Genomic DNA, 20,763 nt, shown 5'->3' with positions numbered 1-20,763 from the left:
GGCGGAGTGCGGGGTGGGTGGAGCAGAGCGGGACCATGGCGCTGAAGACGTCAGTGCAGCGAGGAATGCAAGGCTGGGGACAGGTGAGGGTGAGTGTGTGTGTGCGTGTGCGTGTACATGTGGAGTGGAGTGCGGGAGGGGGTGGAGCCAAGCGGGAAAGTGTCGGGCTCCCTGCACACGTAGCCAGGGTAAATATCAGGTAACTAGGCAAAGCACTTTGCTTGGTTACCCGATATTTACCTTGGTTACCAGCGTACACCACTTAGCGCTGGCTCCTTGCACCCGTAGCTAGGGTAAATATTGGGTAACTAGGCAAAGCGCATTGCTTAGTAACCCGATGTTTACCCTGGTTACGTGTGCAGGGAGGCAGAGAGAGCATGCGCAGCAAAATCCTACGGATTGCGCTACTCAAAAAACGCTACATGCAGCGTTCCCTCCGCCCGACGCAGCGTCAAAATAACAACGCTGCGTCATGCAGCGGATGCAACGCAAGACCATCCGTTGCTATCCGTAGGTAATAGAAGTCTATGAGGAATATAACGGTTTCCTGCAACGGAAGCCGTCCAACGCAAGTGTAAAAGTAGCCTTATGCAGATTGCACATATTGTAACCTCTACAAATCTGGGTTTCCTAAACATAAGCCACGTCTCTACCTGTAGGATAAAATATGAACTATTACATCTCAGACCAGTCTAAATTAAGGTGAACATTATAAATAAATTACCAATCTATTGGGGGAAAGATTTTCCAAACAAGTCATTCTGTTACAAAATAAATAAAAATGCTATATTATTCCTATATATGTTTAAACTGCAATGTCACGCGTCTCTTCTTCTCACAGAGGACAATGAGTCATTTGATCTTGCAGAAAAGCGGATAAGAATTGCTTAATCCCCATTCTGAGCAGTTTGAATATAAAGAATTCTGGGAAATCATTACAGAACGGCTAAAAAAAGATCATTAATGGCATCAAGTGTCATCCAGCGCAATCTGTTCCTGCATTATAGATAGATTCTTGCCAATTTCCTTCCAGAAAGGTTCTCAAGTGCCTGTTAGAAAGTCAGAAATAAACCCAAAATGCCCCGGCCGCAACATCTGCTAAAGAGCATTAACGAGGCACAAAGAAAAGATGGAAAAGGAAAAGCTCATTAACAATACCGGGCAATATTCTAATGTTTCTTCTATTATTTACTCTATATAATACACATTAGTGATGGGCGACCACTAAAATGCTCAGGCGCTCGGTACTCGATTCAAACAGGTTGGAAGCTCGGATGGGCTCAACTCAAGTACCAAGTATAATGGAAGTCAAAGGGAAACTTGAGAATTTTTCCGGAAGACCCCAATGGGAAAGCTGGGAGGATTAGAAAAAAAATTTGCGGAGATAGATGGAAACAGCGCTCAAATGGAATGGGAACACCATGGGGAAGACGCTCCTGGTAACTAATTAAATATATTTTAAAAATGATGTGGGGCTACACTCTATTTTTGGTAACCAGTGCAGTTAAAGCAGACAGCTGGGGGCTGGTATCATCAGGCTTGGAAAGTCCATGGTTATTTGGCCCTTCCCAGCCTAAAAATATCAGCCCACAGTCACCTCAGAATTGGCACATGACATTAGATGCTCCAATTCTGGCGCTTTGGCCAGCTCCTCCCGATTGCCCTGGTGAGGTGGCAATAGAGGTAATATTTTTGGGAGTTGATGTCAGCTGTGTAATGTGGGGGTCAGTCTTTTTGATATACTGTATTTGTAGTGCATTTATTTCTCACTGAGCGCTCCGCTCTATAACCAGGCTGTGTCAATCCTCTTTTATAGCTGGATCCTTTCTGCCCAGACATGTAGGTTTTTAACCCAGACAGAGGCATTTGAGTTAGGTTCCCTTTATACAGAGATATACCTTTCCATTGGTTACTGGGCTCACATGTATTGGCCAATACAGAAGCTAAATATCTCTTTTCAAATACTCCTATAGCAGTTATGCAATGCCAGAGTTCCCTTATACATTGTTAGCATTCTAGCATTCTAGAGTGCAGCTGTAGCTGTGTAATCTCAGCTGGCATCAAGGCCAGGAGTTGGCTATGGAGACGGGTCCATCAGACACCTTCATTACTAACCCAGTAGAGAAAAAATACACACACACACACACACAAAAGGTTGCACGTGTACAACCCTGCCTAAATGCCTGCTCCAATCTATGCTCTTCCTCCTACATCAAAACTCCCTGATCTGCTTCCAGCGTGCCGAACATTGCGCCCCCCCCCCCCACCCGGTCTCATAAGACCTGACAATGTGATGCAGCCGGCCAATCACAGTAATGCCAGTAGCAAACACGGCCACGACATTACAGAGTATGGCAGGTAATCCCCACATTTTGATTGGCTTTCCAACAATGTGGATTAGATCAATATTTTCCTGCACTAGAAGGGTTAAAGCAATTTACAGAAACAATGCAGATTCTTTCAATCCTCTACTGAAAACAAAGCCGCTCACTTTCCCTTTTTGTTACCCTGCGTGTGATTTTCCAAGCTCTGAGCTTTGAACTCCATTGTTTTCCAAGCCCCTAAAGACTGGGATTGAATTGATGTAAGTGAGAAATCCCTGCCTGGATCCAACCCAAACCCCCCTTTTGGGTGCGCACACTGCCTGTAACCTCCGCGCCTCGATCACAGACGGGGCAGGGAGCAGCGCGGGGCGGCCAGATGAACGCGGATGATATTAATCCCCTGGTATCTAAACATATCAGATACAATCAACAGAATGGAAGAAAAGGTCATCATCGAAAAATATACATCATGTCACGAAGGTTTTCTGCCAACAGATCTGCATTGATTTTAGTTATTTTATGTCATTTTCAACATTCAACTCCAGAGAAATTTTACTGGTCGCTCCTGGAAACAGACAGCAGAAAAGCGTAAAAGTTGTCAGACAAGTGATCGAGCAGCTTGGATACACAGTGCAGGGAGCTGTGCTGTTAATCTCCGGGCCCCGTGGGACGCCAGGAGTCCGATCCCCATCAATTTAATAATATAGTAAAGGAAAGCGCATCAATATCTTCGTCATGGAGAACCCAATTAACTTTGGAATTCCCCCCTCTGACAACTCTGTCATACTGCATCTTGACATTTTATTTAGGTACCCTCAAGTCGGAGATCAAATATCAAATAAAATGCACTGAAAAGAGACTGCAAATACTAAGATACAAATCATATATATTGTTTATTAAAACAAAAACAACCCAATTTGCAACAATGTAAAACCAAACTTTTCACATGCAAGTTTTCATCAGAAACCTACCTGTACAGCGATGGGGTCTGACGGGTCCACAGCCACTGCCAGGTTAGATGTAGTGTCAATGACCAGGTAGCTGTAGTTGTCAGACAGTACAGGGATGGGCACCACTTTAACACCTTAAAAGAAAAAGCAGGTAAAGGAATGTTGTTCACAAAAGAAAGAAGACAGGGCTTGACTTCTACTTTTACTGTGGATTAGGAACCGCCATGGGGACGGTGTACATGCCCTTATTCATAAACTGTGCCTCAAGTTTCAAAATACAAATGGCTATTTAGAAAAGTATTTGTTTATCAAGATGTGAAATATTTAGATAATGTACAATATAATGATCTAAGTTAGTTTTATTGAAAGTCAGAGAAGGAATTGAAACAACAGGTGGACACCAAAAGTTTGGACACACCTTCTCATTCAAAGAGTTTTCTTTATTTTCCTGACTCTGAAAATTGTAGATTCACATTGAAGGCATCAAAACTATGAATTAAAACATGTGGAATGAAATACTTAAAGTGTGAAACAACTGAAAATATGTCTTATATTCTAGGTTCTTCAAAGTAGCCACCTTTTATTTGATTACTACTTTGCACACTCTTGGCATTCACTTGATGAGCTTCAAGTGGTAGTCACCGGAAATGGTTTTCCAACAGTCTTGGAGTTCCCAGAGATGCTTAGTACTTGTTGGCTCTTTTGCTTTCACTCTGCGGTCCAGCTCACCCCAAACCATCTCTATTGGGTTCAGGTCTGGTGACTGGAGGCCAGGTCATCTGGCGTATCACCCCATCACTCTCCTTCTTTGTCAAATAGCCCTTACACAGCCTGGAGGTGTGTTTGGGGTCATTGTCCTGTTGAAAAATAAATGATGGTCCAACTAAACGCAAACTGGATGGAATAGCACAGCGCTGCAAGATGCTGTGGTAGCCATGCTGGTTCAGTATGCCTTCAATTTTGAATAAATCCCCAACAGTGTCAGCAGCAAAGCCCCCCACACCAACACACCTCCTCCACCATGCTTCACAGTGGGAACGAGCCATGTAGAGTCCATCCGTTCACCTTTTCTACAAAGACACGGTGGTTGGATCCAAAGATCTCAAATTTGGACTCATCAGACCAAAGCACAGATTTTCACTGGTCTAATGTCCATTCCTTGTGTCTCTTCTGCTTGTTGCCTGTCCTTAGCAGGGGTTTCCTAGCAGCTATTTTACCATGAAGGCTGCTGCACAAAGTCTCCTCTTAACAGTTAGTTGTTCTAGAGATGAGAAGGTGTGTCCAAACTTTTGGTCTGTACTGTACATCTATTGTGTTTGGGGTCTTAGGTCTGCAGAGTGGCCCCCTTACATACGACGAGTCCTCCGCCTACAGACTGTCCGGCCTCGCTGCTCAGATGATTAATCATTAACCTCAATAGCAGTCAGCGATGTGTTACACGGAGCAGCCGCAGGAATCACTGTCCGCCCACAGCGAGATACATTTTACAGTTAATGTTGCAACTTATTGTGACTCTGCAGTTTTCTTTTCTTCCTCTGCTTTTCACGCATTTAATTAAAAGGGCAATTCCAGAGAATGAATGTGCAACTCATCAGAAAGGGGTTGTCAGGGTGCACTGCTGTGATCCATGGGTTGTCAGAGATCACTGTATCGAGTCTACTTTTTACCATCCAAAACAGCACCACTCCTATCTTCAGGCGGTATCTGGTACTACAGTTCAGACATCCCTTTAACCCCTTAGCGCATGTGGTTGTAACTGAACGTCCACGTTGGGGCCTGTAAAGTGTAAAGGGGCCTCAGTAATTGCCATAAAGATTTTTTTCTTCCCCCCAAATTTTAAAACAGTTTTTTTCATAAAGGAAGAAGAAGAATTGAAAACCAAAAAAAATATTCATTTTTTTAAATGGCTTTGGAATGAGGGGGATAAAGTGGATACAAGATCTAAGGAAGAAAATCCCTTCACGCACAGATTCTTCCCCCATGCATCCTGACCCTATACGTGGAGACCTCACCCGCAGCAGTCACGACACAGCCGTGTCACCCACCAGTGGTGTATAGTGCCAAAGCCCCCGCAAATGGAGGGCATCGGGAGATGCAACATTCACAATGTGTCACCGCAGCAATAAATATTTTATATCAGTGATTTAGGTAAAGGCTCATGATCCAAAACGCTCTGTCCGGGCCGTACCTCACCCCAGGTGCAACAAAGTTCTCAACTTTGGTGCCCGGGAAACCCTTATACCTCTCATAGCAGCAGCATATTTGGGTGGGCAGGCAGGCGAGGTGCGTCAAAGGCGGCTGCATTTTGCCGCTCCTTGAAGTGGACACAGTATGGGGAGTGAGGGGGGGAATGTATGTGGACATAATATGGGGAGTGAGGGGGGGAATGTATGTGGACACAGTATAGGGAGTGAGGGGGGAGGAATGTATGTGGACACAGTATAAGGAGTGAGGGGAGAATGTATGTGGAGAAAGAGGGGGGAATGTATGTGGACACAGTATGGGGAGTGAGGGGAGAATGTATGTGGACAAAATATGGAGAAAGAGGGGGGAATGTATGTGGACACAGTATGGGGAGTGAGGGGGGAGGAATGTATGTGGACACAATATGGGGAGTGAGGGGGGAATGTATGTGGACACAATTTGGGGAGTGAGGGGAGGGAGTATATGTGGACACAATATGGGGAGTGAGGGGGGAGGAATGTATGTGGACACAGTATGGGGAGTCAGGGGGGAGGAATGTATGTGGACATAGTATGGGGAGTGAGGGGGGGTGTATGTGGACTCAATATGGGGAGTGAGGGGGCAATGTATGTGGACACAATATGGGTAGTGAGAGGGGGGCAATGTATGTGGACACAGTATTGGTAGTGAGAGGGGGGCAATGTATGTGGACAGTACGGGGAGTGAGAGGGGGGCAATGTATGTGGACACAGTATGGGGAGTGAGAGGGGGGCAATGTATGTGGACACAGTATGGGGAGTGAGGGGGAATGTATGTAGATATAGTATGGCGAACAAATGGGGGAGTCAGGGGGAAATTGATTAATAATAATAATCTTTATTTCTATAGCGCCAACATATTCCGCAGCGCTTTACTACACAGGAGGATCATATACAAACAAGTAACAGTTATAGAAAATACAATATTGAAAGGGAAAAAAGACAACCCTGCTCGTGAGAGCTTACAATCTACAATGCGATGGGGGGGGGGGGAACAAGGTACAAGTGCTTATTTACAATGACAATCCAGCCATCTCAAAAAAATGGGGGATAGCTTCCTGGATCAGTTGGCCATAGCCTTGAGAGGCATTTGGGTGCCATGGAGTTTGACGTGGGGTAAGTTTCTGTGGTATGGTAATTGAGGTGGAAGATATTTGAGGACATAATTTATAAGGAGTGAGGTTGGGGGATGAGTGCGGAGGTAGTGAGGCAACTGTATGGGATGAGAAACAAAAATGTGAGGGGGCACCGAATAGAGACAGGGTTGTTTGGGGAGAATGGTATATAGAGGAGGCAGAATGGTTGGACAGTGTGAGACCATAGCAAGGAGGGGACAGTATGCAGAGAAGGGGTTAGTGTGATAAGTGGGCACATTATAGAGACTGAGCAGTATAGGGGACACAGTGTGAGAAGACAGTGTGAAGAGGGGGTCTCAGTATGGAAAGAAGAGGGCAGTGTGGAGGGCATGTACTGTAAGAGGGACACTGGGGTCATATTTTGTACAGGCAATACAATGAGGAGAAAAATGCACAGTGTAGGGCAGATTTTTTTATATAGGAGTATTCTAATCATGCTGCTATTTTTAAGGGCACCGTGTCGGGATGTGCTGCAGAAGAGCGGAGAAGATGGAAGTCTGCAGAGACGAGCTGTGGATGTGAAAAGTCATTATGGAGTCTGGACAAAGAACGTCTCCGATCAGAGACAACATCACCTATAGGGCACGTGGATGTAAATGTTTATTTGTGATATGGACTCATTCTCATCAGTACTGAGGTTCCTATGTGGTCCATAGTCTGATGATGACCGATAACAATAGTAAGGAGATACTTGGAGCTAAGGATGTACTGGGAGTTGTAGGTTCATGCGATACAATTTTATATGGGTCTGACCTGACATTACAATTGAATAAAGAAATCACGTTTGGAACACCATTCTAAAGGCTTCTTTACACGGTACGACCGATTGTGCGATTTCACAATCGATCGTACCCGCCCCCATCCTTTTTGCGTCACGGGCAAATCGCTGCCCGTGTCGCACAAAGTCGGTAACCCCCCCCGTCACACGTACTTACCTCTCGTGAGACCTCGCTGTGGGCGGCGAACGTCCACTTCCTGGAGTGGGAGGGACGTTCGGCGTCACAGCGACGTCACACGGCCGCCGGCCAATGGAAGCGGAGGAGCGGAGATGAGCGAGACGTAAACATCCCGCCCACCTCCTTCCTTCACATAGCCGGTGGCGGCCGCGTGACGCAGGTGAGCTGCTGTTCATCGTTCCCGGGGTGTCACACGGAGCGGCGTGTGCTACCACGGAAACGATGAACAACTAAATTAAACGATATTATGGAACCTAGCGACCAGTACACGACTCACGATTTGTGAGCAGTACTGCGTCGCTAGGAGGCGTCACACAGGCCGGCATCGCCAACGATGCCGGATGTGCGTCACAAAAACCGTGACCCCGACGATCTATCGCACGATAGATTGTCTGGTGTAAAGCAGCCTTTAGTCTGAACTGGGTGACATTACAATTGATGTACCATGTATGGATGGTGGTTCTAGTGATGTATTCATGTACTGATGAGTGTTTTGATGCAGTTTCTGTACTGATTGGGTTATAGGGATGTATTTCTGTGTTGCTGGTTTCTCTTATGACAAAATTCTGTACTTCTGATGATGTATTTCTGTACTGTTAGTGGTTCTGGTGCTGTACTTTTGTACGAATGGTGGTTATCATGATGAATTTCTGTTTCTGCTGGTGGTGCTCATGATGCATTTCTGGTGATGTTGGTTATGATGCTGTGTTTCTGTAAGGCTGATATTTCTAGTTATGCAGTTCTGTACTGCTGGTGGTTCTGGTGATGTATTTCTGTACTGCTGGTGGTTCTGGTGATGTATTTCTGTACTGCTGGTGGTTCTGGTGATGTATTTCTGTACTGCTTGTGGTTCTGGTGATGTATTTCTGTACTGCTGGTGGTTCTGGTGATGTATTTCTGTACTGCTGGTGGTTCTGGTGATGTATTTCTGTACTGATGAGGGCTATGATGCTGCGTTTCTGTACCTCTGCTTTTTCTGATGATGTGTTTCTGTACTGATGAGGGTTATGATGCTCTGTTTCTGGTGATGTAGTTCTGTACTGATGGGGGTTCTAGTTATGCATTTCTGAACATTGGGGGTTCAAGTTATTACAGACTCTTTCAATGTAGCCCAGAGAGCGCTGTCTGAATATAATGGAATCCAGACTGATACATTGTCACAAATGATCAGATCATTAGAGACTTGTGCTGCTGATGGGTCTAGTTTTGCATCCACCTCCCAGGAGGTTTAACTACAGCCCCGAGACCCCCAACCCATCTGTAGTCACTTACCGCTGAACACTATGGCCTGGGTGGAGGAGTGCCCCTGCGGGTAGCGCTCTCGAGCCTTCTTCATCTGCCTCTTGTAGAAGAGGTAACCCAGTTTGGTGCGGGTGTATAAGCCATACCTGAAAGGACAGAAGTGCATGTGTAAGACGGCGCTGGAACATTATATACAGTATAAGGAAACTTCTGCAAAGTTCACTGTTAAGATCTCTGCTTCCTGTCTAAAGAAAGCTCCTAACCTGCTCCTGCTCACACAACCTTTTGGTACAATGTATCAGTGTAGGCAAAAACATCCTCAAAGTGTCCTGGACTCCAGACCCTATACTGATACATTGTAGCAAAACTTCAGCTGTGTGATGAACATCACTGTCCCCATTGGGGCTCAAACTAAATTTCTTATCTGTATGTCTTTGGAGTGTGGGAGGAAACCAGAGAACCCCGAGGAAACCCACGCAAACACGGGGAGAACATACAAATTCATAAAGATGTTGTTCTTGGTGGAACTTGAACGCAGGACCCCAGCGCTGTAAGACTGCAGTGCTAACCACTGAGCCACCACAAGACTGCAGTGCTACCCACTGAGCCACCACAAGACTGCAGTGCTAACCACTGAGCCAACATGTTGCCCTGACCAATTTAATCATTATTAAAAGGGGTTATGTGGCGCTTCTTCCGAGGCGCTGCCCATGGGGCGACTTTTAGCTGCCTGCCAGGTGTGGTGGCTGGCTGGCAGTTAATGTGCCCTATTGACTGGACCGGTATATAAGAAGGATACCTGCCAATACCCATGGACGTCAGTGGAGCTCTCGTCAGGTAGTGGCTCCAGGGGACCCCCTTAATAATGATCGGTTTTGTCTCTGCACCCGGTGATCAGAATCGATCATTTAATGGAAGCGGATCTCGTCTCTGGTCGGCGTTACATTGGCACGAGTCCTGCAGCCGTCGCCCTCCCTCCAGTGAGACATATATACAGTATATAGCAGATTGCAATGAGTCTCGCACTTTATATTCCTCCGGGGGCGCGGGGGGAAGGGACGCCGCAGTTTACCATCCCCGGTCACTGCACAATGTTATATTGTGACGGGGGATGTGATGCGTTATGTAAGCGATTGTTCAATTGTTTGACTCAATGAAGGAGAAAAGTGAAGAGGGCAGCAGGAGTCGTTCCCACCGAGCCACACAATGCGCCCATGCTGCACAAATCACCACTCCCAGAGGACCCCGCACGCCGGACGGAGGGGTGAAAACGACTGCAACTTTGACTATTTTTATCTACTTTTTCTTTTAAGGCCGTTTTTTTGTTTTGCGCCAAATTCTTCTTTTACAGTTGAGACTATTTGGAAGTCTTATCCACGCGTTTGTCTATTTTATCCCTCTGTTCAGCAGTATGGACGCGGGTTTTTGTAACCCAAATATTTGTGGCTGATTTATGGTTTATGACTTTTTTCAAAAATTGCTACATTTTTCACATTAGTACTAGTTACCCCTAGAGGGATTTTCGTAGATGGCAGAATATTTTGCTGAAATGTTCAAGTTGCCTGCAACGTTTCATGGATCATCTGAATTTTTTCTCTAAAAAAGGGGCAGAAAGTTAAAGGGGGTCTCCGGTATAAAACAAGTTATCACCGATCGACAGGATAGGCGATAACTCGCTGATCGATGGGGGTATGCCCGCTGGGGTCTGCAATGATCTGCCGAATGGGGAAAAAGCAGAGCGCAGCTGTCTGCCCGCCCACATGGAATGAATGCAGCGGCGGCCGGGCACACAGCGGCGGCCGGGCACACAGCGGCAGTCGGTCACACAGCGGCGGCCGGGCACGCAGCGGCAGACTGGCATGCAGCCGGGCACACAGCGGCAGTCGGGCACGCAGCCGGGCACGCAGCCGGGCACACAGCGGCAGCCGGGCACGCAGCCGGGCACACAGCGGCAGTCGGGCACGCAGCCGGGCACACAGCGGCAGTCGGGCACGCAGCCGGGCACACAGCGGCAGTCGGGCACGCAGCGGCAGTCGGGCACGCAGCCGGGCACACAGCGGCAGCCGGGCACACAGCGGCAGCCGGGCACACAGCCGGTCACACAGCGGCAGCCGGGCACGCAGTCGGGCACGCAGCCGGGCACACAGCGGCAGTCGGGCACGCAGCCGGGCACACAGCGGCAGTCGGGCACGCAGCCGGGCACGCAGCGGCAGTCGGGCACACAGCCGGGCACGCAGCGGCAGTCGGGCACGCAGCGGCAGTCGGGCACGCAGCCGGGCACACAGCGGCGGTCAGGCACGCAGCGGCAGTCGGGCACGCAGCGGCAGTCGGGCACGCAGCGGCAGTCGGGCACGCAGCGGCAGTCGGGCATGCAGCCGGGCACACAGCGGCGGTCGGGCACGCAGCGGCAGTCGGGCACGCAGCAGCAGTCGGGCACGCAGCGGCGGTCGGGCATGCAGCGGCAGTCGGGCACGCAGCGGCAGTCGGGCACGCAGCGGCAGTCGGGCACGCAGCGGCAGTCGGGCACACTCAGTCGCTCCATTCTAATAGGGATAAAATGGATAAAAGTTCCCACCAATCATTATATTATCACCTGCGATGAGCAAAGATGATCACTGGACAATCCATTTAAGAAAGAAATAAACAGCATTTTGGATTTTGCCATTCATGAACTGTGTGCACCAGTTTAAGAAGAATTTGGCGCCAAAAATGGGAGCGAATACCGCAGGACAAGGTTATTAACAAATGGAACAGATGTTTTTAATCGCCGACATCAAACTGAGATCCTGCAAAATGAGGAACTGAAATCCCAATTTACAGGAATATTCTCGCCTTATGTTTATAAAATTCAGAATCGAGTAATTGAGAATAGTAGAGATAGGTGATAATGCCGCGCCACAGATCACTTCTGGAACAGTAAGATTAACGTATCTTTATTGGCATAGGTCTACGCGTTTCAGGAGCCCCGCTCCCTTCCTCAGGACCGTGAAGAACCAAGAGACATCAAATCACTTGATTTGAGGTCTCTTGGTTCTTCACGGTCCTGAGGAAGGGAGCGGGGCTCCTGAAACGCGTAGACCTATGCCAATAAAGATACGTTAATCTTACTGTTCCAGAAGTGATCTGTGGCGCGGCATTATCACCTATCTCTACTATTCTCTGTTATCTGCCATCGGGTGGCTGCTGCCTGGATTAATGATTCACATGCTGTCAAAGGGGTTGTGACTTGCACAACTCCATCTGGTGAGTATTCACTCCCCCTCCTTCACCCCATATTATTGGGGTAATACCCTATTTGCGCTTCTTTGTCCACAGCTTTACACAGAATCGAGTAATTGAAACACAAAGTGTAATTAGAAGACTGCAGAATGTAAAGATCTCCGATTGCTGTAATTGAATGGAAATATCCCAGAGAGGAGAACTTATCCAGCTCATACAGACCGGCGGCGATAAACTATAGGTGCAGGCCGGACATGATCGGTACAGTCTTTGCTTGCAGTCAGTGAATGGAAATGCATTCCTGTACATCATTCACTCTCAGACTTAAAAATGGTGAGGAATTAAAAATGTAAATTATTTAAAGTGCAGAATTTGCAGGTGAAATCGATACACCGATATTGTGCCTATGGCCGGTCCGGAGCAGTGAGACACCAGGACCCCCCTTCCCCCCCATCTACGAGGCTGTCCCTCCGCCCCTACACTCAGTGCATCAGTTTTGCCCCCGGAGTGCTGCATTAAAAAAAAAGTCAGTTTGCAAAAAAAAAGTTCAATGGGAAGAAACAGTTAACTCATCTCAAGTGCGGTTCTGATATTTCTCCGGGAAAGAAGTGGGAGAAACGTGCGTTGTGCGGCGTCTGGCTGTGCGCCATCTCAGGGGCTCTCCTCCGCCCCCCACAGGGTTTAATTAACATTAAATTTCTATTACTATTTTGCAGATTAGGTCCCAGCAGGATGAGAAGTGAGCAAACGGCACAGCCCGGGGGAAACGCCGCCAGCGGCTGCAGAACAGGGAGAGCGCGCCTGCGGTAAACGAGAGCGATCCGCACATACGGCGTCATCCCCCTACAGCATAACCCGAGCTGCAAATATTCTTCACAGTTCAGCTGTTTTCACAGTTAATGCAAAACTAGAAGCACACGGCAATCAGACGTACGGCAGGTTTAATGCTACCAAGGAGCAGACTATGGAGCCTTTATTATGGCTCCGCTCATAAACCTGACGTTAAAGGGATCAGTAATGAATCCTTCCCTTTATCTGATGCCAATCTGGACTTGGGCAGAGGTCACATATCCGGTAATCATCTGCTACAACGAATCCTGCAGATACATTGGAAAGAAAAAGTTCTGCAAACACAACTTTTTTTGGTCTGTTTTGAACAACTGATTTTTCAGGATCCGTTTTGGGTTTTTTTTTGTTTTGTTTTACATTGGAGTCTATGGAAAACGGATCCGTTACCTGATTGCTATTTATCTTCCATTTGACAATGATCCAATAAGAAAAAAAACGGATCCTTTACAAGACAAAAAAAAAAAACAAAAACAAAACAAAAATGGATTGTGAAATAGCAAAGGATACTTTTTTTTCTTACTGGATCAGTTTCAAATGGAACAAATAGTAATCCGGTAACGGATCCGTTTTCCATAGACTCCAATGTAAAAAAAACAAAAACCAAAAACGGATCCTGCAAAAATCAATCTTTCAAAACAGAAAAAAAAAAAAGTTGTGTTTGCAGAACATTTTTTACCAACAGATCTGCTCTAACTGAGGATTACTGGACGTGTGAATAGAGTACTTTATTCTCTAGTCACATCCAAAGCTGCACAGACAGTCAAATGCTCAATTGCGAAAACTCTGCAGATTGTCACTAAATATTTCATCCACTGTAATTCCATGGGTGAAATCTGCAACCGACACAGATTCTGCTGCAGATTTTAGTGCTGATTTCTAGGCAGATCCAACAGTGTAATGTATACACAATGTATGAAGCCAAATGGAGCCGAGACTCCAACCCTCCTCAAAAACTAGAAGATTCTGTTCAATTTTTGCTTCAAAAACTAAGTAAGGTTATGTTCACATGTTGCATTTTTGCTGCATTTTTTCCCCATTGAGGCTTTTTTAAAGTTCTGTGCACACACTGCATTTTTGCTGCGTTTTTGCTGCAGAATTGGGGCAGTTTTTGTTCATAATCTTCCTGCAGTCCTTCCCCGGCAAAGTCTATGAGAAATCTGAAATGCTGTGCGCACGTTGCTTCTTTTTTTCTTACAGGTTTTGCTGCAGATTTTTTTGCAGCAATAAAAATAAACATGTGACTTCTTTTCTGCATTTTTTTCCTGTGTTTTGCCATTGATAATGTCAAAAGACGCAGGCAAAAATCACACCAAAACGCGGTAACAACGCATGTTTTTATGCGTTTTTCTGCCGGAGGGTGTGTTTTTGCTGAAGAAACAAATCTGCAGTGTGCGCACATAGCCTAAACATGTAGTGTAGACAAATGACACCAAAAATGCAGCCAAAAAGTGCAACATAAAATGAAGCAAAACCTGCTTTTTGGAAGCAGCTTTTTTTTACCCCAAGAAAGCAGTTTTTGGCTGCAGAAAAACACAGAAAAAAACGCAACATGGAACATAGCCTTGATAGCCTGTGTATGCACATCGACACACACTGCATTTTGTATGCTTTTTTGGTGCAGTTGTCACAAATCTGCCTGCTTATCCTTATGGCGGAAAAGTCAATGAGAATCCTGAAGTGTTGCGCACACGCTGCTTCTTTTTTCCATGCAGATTTGGAGCAGAAAACAATCTGCAGCATTTCAATTCTTGGTGCGTTTTTCAGCTCTTCCTCCTCTGACTTAATTCTGAAAAACACACGGCAAAAAAGCACCAAAAAAGCATTGAGTTTTTGGGGCGTTTTTCAGCCAGAAAATGTCTGCACCAAATACTCCGCGTGTGTACGTAGCTCAAGTGTATGTTAATACATAAGCAGATTTGCTGCAGATTTTTCCTATCCATTATCTGCTATATGTGGATTTGCGGCAGATTTTTCCATCCATTATCTGCTATATGTGCATTTGCTGCAGATTTCTCCATCCATTATCTGCTATATGTGCATTTGCTGCAGATTTTTCCATCCATTATGTGCTGTATGTGGATTTGCTGCAGATTTTTCCATCCATTATCTGCTATATGTGGATTTGCTGCAGATTTTTCCATCCATTATATGCTGTATGTGGATTTGCTGCAGATTTTTCCATCCATTATCTGCTATATGTGCATTTGCTGCAGATTTCTCCATCCATTATCTGCTATATGTGCATTTGCTGCAGATTTTTCCATCCATTATCTGCTATACGTGGATTTGCTGCAGATTTTTTCATCCATTATCTGCTATACGTGCATTTGCTGCAGATTTTTACATCCATTATCTGCTATACGTGGATTTGCTGCAGATGTTTCCATCCATTATCTGCTATATGTGGATTTGCTGCAGATTTTTTCCATCCATTATCTGCTATACGTGGATTTGCTGCAGATTTTTCCATCCATTATCTGCTATATGTGGATTTGCTGCAGATTTTTTCCATCCATTATCTGCTATACGTGGATTTGCTGCAGATTTTTTCCATCCATTAACTGCTATACGTGGATTTGCTGCAGATTTTTCCATCCATTATCTGCTATATGTGGATTTGCTGCAGATTTTTTCCATCCATTATCTGCTATATGTGGATTTACTGCAGATTTTTCCATCCATTATCTGCTATATGTGGATTTGCTGCAGATTTTTCCATCCATTATCTGCTATATGTGCATTTGCTGCAGATTTTTCCATCCATTATCTGCTAGATGTGGATTTGCTGCAGATTTTTCCATCCATTATCTGCTATATGTGGATTTGCTGCAGATTTTTCCATCCATTATGTGCTGTATGTGGATTTGCTGCAGATTTTTCCATCCATTATCTGCTATATGTGGATTTGCTGCAGATTTCGCCATCCATTATCTGCTATATGTGGATTTGCTGCAGATTTTTCCATCCATTATCTGCTATATGTGGATTTGCTGCAGATTTTTCCATCCATTATCTGCTATATGTGGATTTGCTGCAGATTTTTCCATCCATTATCTGCTATATGTGGATTTGCTGCAGATTTTACATTGCAAAGAATTTCCAGACATTTTTGAGCTAATTTGTTGCCATCTCACTGACTCACTGGACACAGCAGATTTTTCAATTGGTAAAAATGTAACGAATGTGCAAGGTGTGAACACAGCATTCCCGATCCCATAACATTCCCATTCATGATCCCATATAGCGCAGAAGTCGCTTTATTCCGGTGACGTCTTATTTTTTTGTGTGTGTAATATCGGCTGATTTTAAATAATTAATACAAAGTGGATGTGATATATGAAAACTCATGAAACCCGTAGAAAAAATAAACACTGCGTTCCTGCATGTGGGAACGTGGCCTAAAAGTCTGGATGCCGTCCTATATTCCTGGCGTGACCGCCACATCTCCGACATTGCACCGCAGCAGCGGCCTGTCTGTGCCAACTCCTGGGGACCACAATGAGAAGAGCCTGGGAGCTGGAAAAGGGTTTTAAGATGTGACTAGAGTGTAAAGACACAATTGTGTCCAATACAAGATGATCCCAGTGCAGTGGCCCTGGGTGGACACAGAAGACCCCCCCCAGCCCCCTATATCATGCCTGGCACCCTGCGGACAGCAGCAGTCACCCCACGCGTTTCTCCATCTCCGTTGCATTATTAGGCCATGTGCGCACGCTGCGGATTTACCGCGGATTTTACTGCAGAAAATGTGTCTAACATTGCTGCAGTCATTCCCCAGCAAAACATATGGGTTTAAAAAATGCTGTGCGCACGCTGCGTTTTATATACCAGCGGATTTACCCGCAGATTTTCCGCTGCGGAATTAATGAGCATGTCACTTCTTTTCTGCAGGTCCCTGTGGTTTTGGCCATAGATAATGGAAAAAACCTGCGGGGACCAACCTGTAGAAAAAACGCAGCAAACCTTGGTAAAACCGCATGCGGATTTCGCAGCGATTTTGGTGCGTTTTTTTACTGCGGGTGCGGGATTCTTTTGGAGGGTGCGTTTTTTTCTTAAGAAAAAGGCACTTTCTAGTGTACACATGACCTAATCAGATTTTCCTGAGGTATACACAGGCCAAGATTAATGTCAGAACAGATTCCCCCCGGTGATGGCGGCGTTCATCCGTCTCCTCCCGACAATCGATGGCACATTGTATATAACCCCACTTATCACCGCCCTACAGACATCCGGACGTGAAGCCCTGGGCACGGCCATAAACCAAGCAAAGTAATGAGCCGGGTGCGGAGCAGGAACAATGAGGTGCGTCGCTCCATCGCTGGACGGACTGATTGGGATGGAAGAAGCTGGTAATAAACAGTCGCCATCACAAAAGAGGGTCACAGTGCCAGCTCCGAAAATAGCAGCAGCGGGCACAGACCCCAGGTGACCGGGAAGGAGGGTGGATGAAGGGGGGGTTGGGGGGGGGTCACCAGTGAAAACAGCACACGGGGGGCGTCCAGCACAGAATGGAGTCTGAACTACTCTGTGCTTCTGTCCACACCAGAGCCAAGATCTCTGATTGCTGTCAGTGAATTGAATAACTAATGTTTGGGGCTGAAAACAAATGCAGACCCCGTCCCACTCACACAGCAGCAGTTTGCTGCAATGTATCAGTGCAGTTAAGAATTCACAGGTGAATCTACATAAAGGAGTAAAATGCATCCCCTCAATGTTGTGCCAGGGCCCCCCCAAGTCATTGATGTGACCCACATAGATCTATAGGTAAATAGAAGGATTATAACACAATATTTAGGGCTTGTTCAGACGGACGATTAATTTATTGGACCGGTCACATCCGCAAATTGCGCGTTCAGTACAAGCACTGGTCTGGGCCATAAATCGGACCGGCCGCTGCGATGCTTTTCAGGCCCATTGGCTCTGGACCAGATGAAGAAAAATAAATTACACTGAGAAGGAAGATACCTGGGACGTTTCGTATGTATTCACACCCAGCTAGCGCAGAGACTTTGGGGGGGGTTTAACCCCTTAAGGACAAGGCCAAATGTTTCCAATCTGACCAGTGTCACCTTATGTGACAGTAACTCTGGAACGCATCAATGGATCCCGGCGATTCGGAGGCTGGTATCGAGTGACACATTGTACTAAATGGTGATGGGAACTTAGGTTGAAATGTTTTGTGATTATTTATTAAAAAAAATTCAAAAATGTAGCAATTTTCAAACTTTGATTGATTAACCCTTTAATCCAGATCATTAACATGTCCCTCCTGTCTTCTTTACATCAGCCCCATCTGGAAAACGGCCTTTTATGTCCTTAGGATGTTACAATGTAGCAGAGAGGTTTCATTTTTTCCATTTTTTCAAAGGAAATTTACCAGACTTTTTTAGGGTCTCTTCAGTTTAGAAGTGACTTTGGGGGTCGATGTAGTGGAAAACCCCAAAAGCGAAGTCATTTTATAAACCGCCCCCTCCACATATTCAGAACCGCTGTCAGGTCGATTATTATTATTAACCCTTCAGCTACTTTTCAGGAATTAATGTAAAGTGACCTGACCGGAAATAAAAATGATATTTTTACCACTTCAATGCTGCTGACATCTGAACAGGCCCCTACAGCCGGCAGACTCCTAATTTGTCTGAATCGCCATGACAACCATCAGGACCCCACAATCATGATCTCAAAATGCCGATGGGTTAAAGAGGATCCCCACGCGCTGTTAACCATCTAGTTCCATAGTCACTATTGACAGAAGCATCTAAGGGGTTAAAAGTCAACGTCATGACTGATGCAGTTGGGTGTCAGTGATAATTACCAGCTTTTAAACCTGGGGGGGAAGGGGGGTGCGCTATTCTACTATATTTGATCAGTAAAAAGACAAATTTATGGTCACTAAAGGGTTAAACAGTCACGGTCGGTGCCAATGCCGATCACGACTGATGGAGCCAGGTGTCGGCTGTAGTGTACAGCTGACGGCCACATCATTTTCACCAGTGGTGGTGGGGTTGCTATTCTATATCTGGTCAGTAAAAAGGCATATCGGTGGTCACTAAGGGGTTAAGCAGGCTTAGGTCGGTGGCGCCCTCCTGACACTAAACTTCAGCTTTCGGAAGGGGGGGGTCTGTCATATTTTCCCTGAGGTTTGGAAGCTTCTGTCACAGATGATTTTTGCAGCAGTCATAAAGTGATTATCAGCGGTGAGAGGAGAGATAAGTGGTTATCACACGGACCCAGCGCTCCCCATTCCCCGCACACCCCAGAGGCTGCGCTAATCGGCTTTCACCAGCCATTAACCCCTACACTGCTCCGCAGAGGCGCCAGATACAGAGGGGGGGCCCTGTGCATAGAGGATAGAATGTGGTCCACCCATCCAGGACACACTGCAGCCCCCGCATGGTCCATCACTGGGACCACCCTCTAATCATTCAGGGTCCTGAGCGCCATTCTGACTAAGGACAACCCCCTCCATCACATCTCCGTCCATGAAGAACCCATATTTTACACACGATGTGGCCAAATTGTGACATCGCATCTAATGATCCGCTATGGTGTCGCAACGCGACCGGCCGCACCGGATCACAGGGGCTCAAATGTTTCCAAATATCTCGCCGGTCAAACGTGACACCCAATCACTTGCCGTAGACTACAATGAGAGTCGTCAGCGACTGAAAACTAAAATAGTCGCAACACAAAGAAGTTGCACAAACGGTTCTGACTGCACAAAGTGTCGCCGCGCGACAAACGTCAGCGAGTAGCCGCAGGATTATTGCTAATCCCAAAACTGGGGCCAAAAATGCAAAAATAGAAGCGTCTCCAAGTGATCTGGCAACAAATGATAATTTGGAGTCACTGTGTGAACAGATCCGTAGACTTTATGCACACGGCATCTTTATTATTTACACAGACGCATTATAGTCGGAGTCTTTCACGCGTCCACAGGAGTGCCACACGCCGCGCCCCCAAGAACGTCACACGCCGCGTCCCCAAGAACGCCACACGCCGCGTCCCCAAGAACGCCACACGCCGCGTCCCCAAGAATGCTACACGCCGCATCCACAGGAGGCGCCACACGCAGCGTCCCCAAGAACGTCACACGCCGCGCCCCCAAGAACGTCACACGCCGCGTTCACAGGAGGCGCCACACGCCGCGTCCACAGGAGCAGTCACACGCCGCGTCCACAGGAGCGCCACACGCCGCGTTCCCAAGAACGTCACACGCCGCGTCCACAGGAGGCGCCACACGCTGCGTCCCCAAGAACGTCACACGCCGCGTCCACAGGAGGCGCCACACGCCGCATCCACAGGAACGCCACACGCCGCGTCCCCAATAACGTAACACGCCGTGTCCACAGGAGGCGCCACACGCCGCGTCCCCAAGAACGTCACACGCCGCGTCCACAGGAGGCGCCACACGCCGCGTCCCCAAGAACGTCACACGTTGCGTCCCCAAGAACGTCACACGCCGCGTCCCCAAGAACGTCACACGCCGCGTCCCCAAGAACGTCACACGCCGCGTCCCAAAGAACGTCACACGCCGCGTCCCCAAGAACGTCACACGCCGCGTCCCCAAGAACGTCACACGCCGCGTCCCCAAGAACGTCACACGCCGCGTCCCCAAGAACGTCACACGCCGCGTCCCCAAGAACGTCACACGCCGCGTCTGCAGAACCTATTCTAATAGATGGGTCCTGATTCGTCCCGGAGCGTCCGCGGCTCCGTCTCCATCTTATTGATTCCTACCTTCAGCGTCCATTCACTCGCCGATCCATCGCTGCATTGTCTGAACGGGGTTTGCAGAAATCCGATCACCTCCCACGGAAACAATCACCATTTAAGCAAACGGAAGAAAGTTTTGGCACAAATAC

General features: G+C 47.0%; 1 protein-coding gene across 1 annotated transcript in view; it reads right to left on the bottom strand.

Moving 5' to 3' along the window:
- LOC142244941 (putative thioesterase PNKD) overlaps nucleotides 1–20,763 on the bottom strand; it is a 69,374-nt gene that overhangs the window by 22,752 nt on the left and 25,859 nt on the right. Inside the window, exons 2-3 of the mRNA XM_075317069.1 lie at nucleotides 8,861–8,976; nucleotides 3,296–3,408 (exon numbers count right to left, since the gene is read on the bottom strand). Coding sequence (XP_075173184.1) covers nucleotides 3,296–3,408; nucleotides 8,861–8,976 — 229 coding nt within the window. The remainder of the gene's footprint in view (nucleotides 1–3,295; nucleotides 3,409–8,860; nucleotides 8,977–20,763) is intronic.

This window comes from Anomaloglossus baeobatrachus, chromosome 7, assembly GCF_048569485.1.
Source record: "Anomaloglossus baeobatrachus isolate aAnoBae1 chromosome 7, aAnoBae1.hap1, whole genome shotgun sequence".
Classification (NCBI taxonomy): domain Eukaryota; kingdom Metazoa; phylum Chordata; class Amphibia; order Anura; family Aromobatidae; genus Anomaloglossus; species Anomaloglossus baeobatrachus.
Note: the sequence above shows the minus strand (reverse complement) of the source record. Positions and strands in the feature narration are given on the sequence as shown.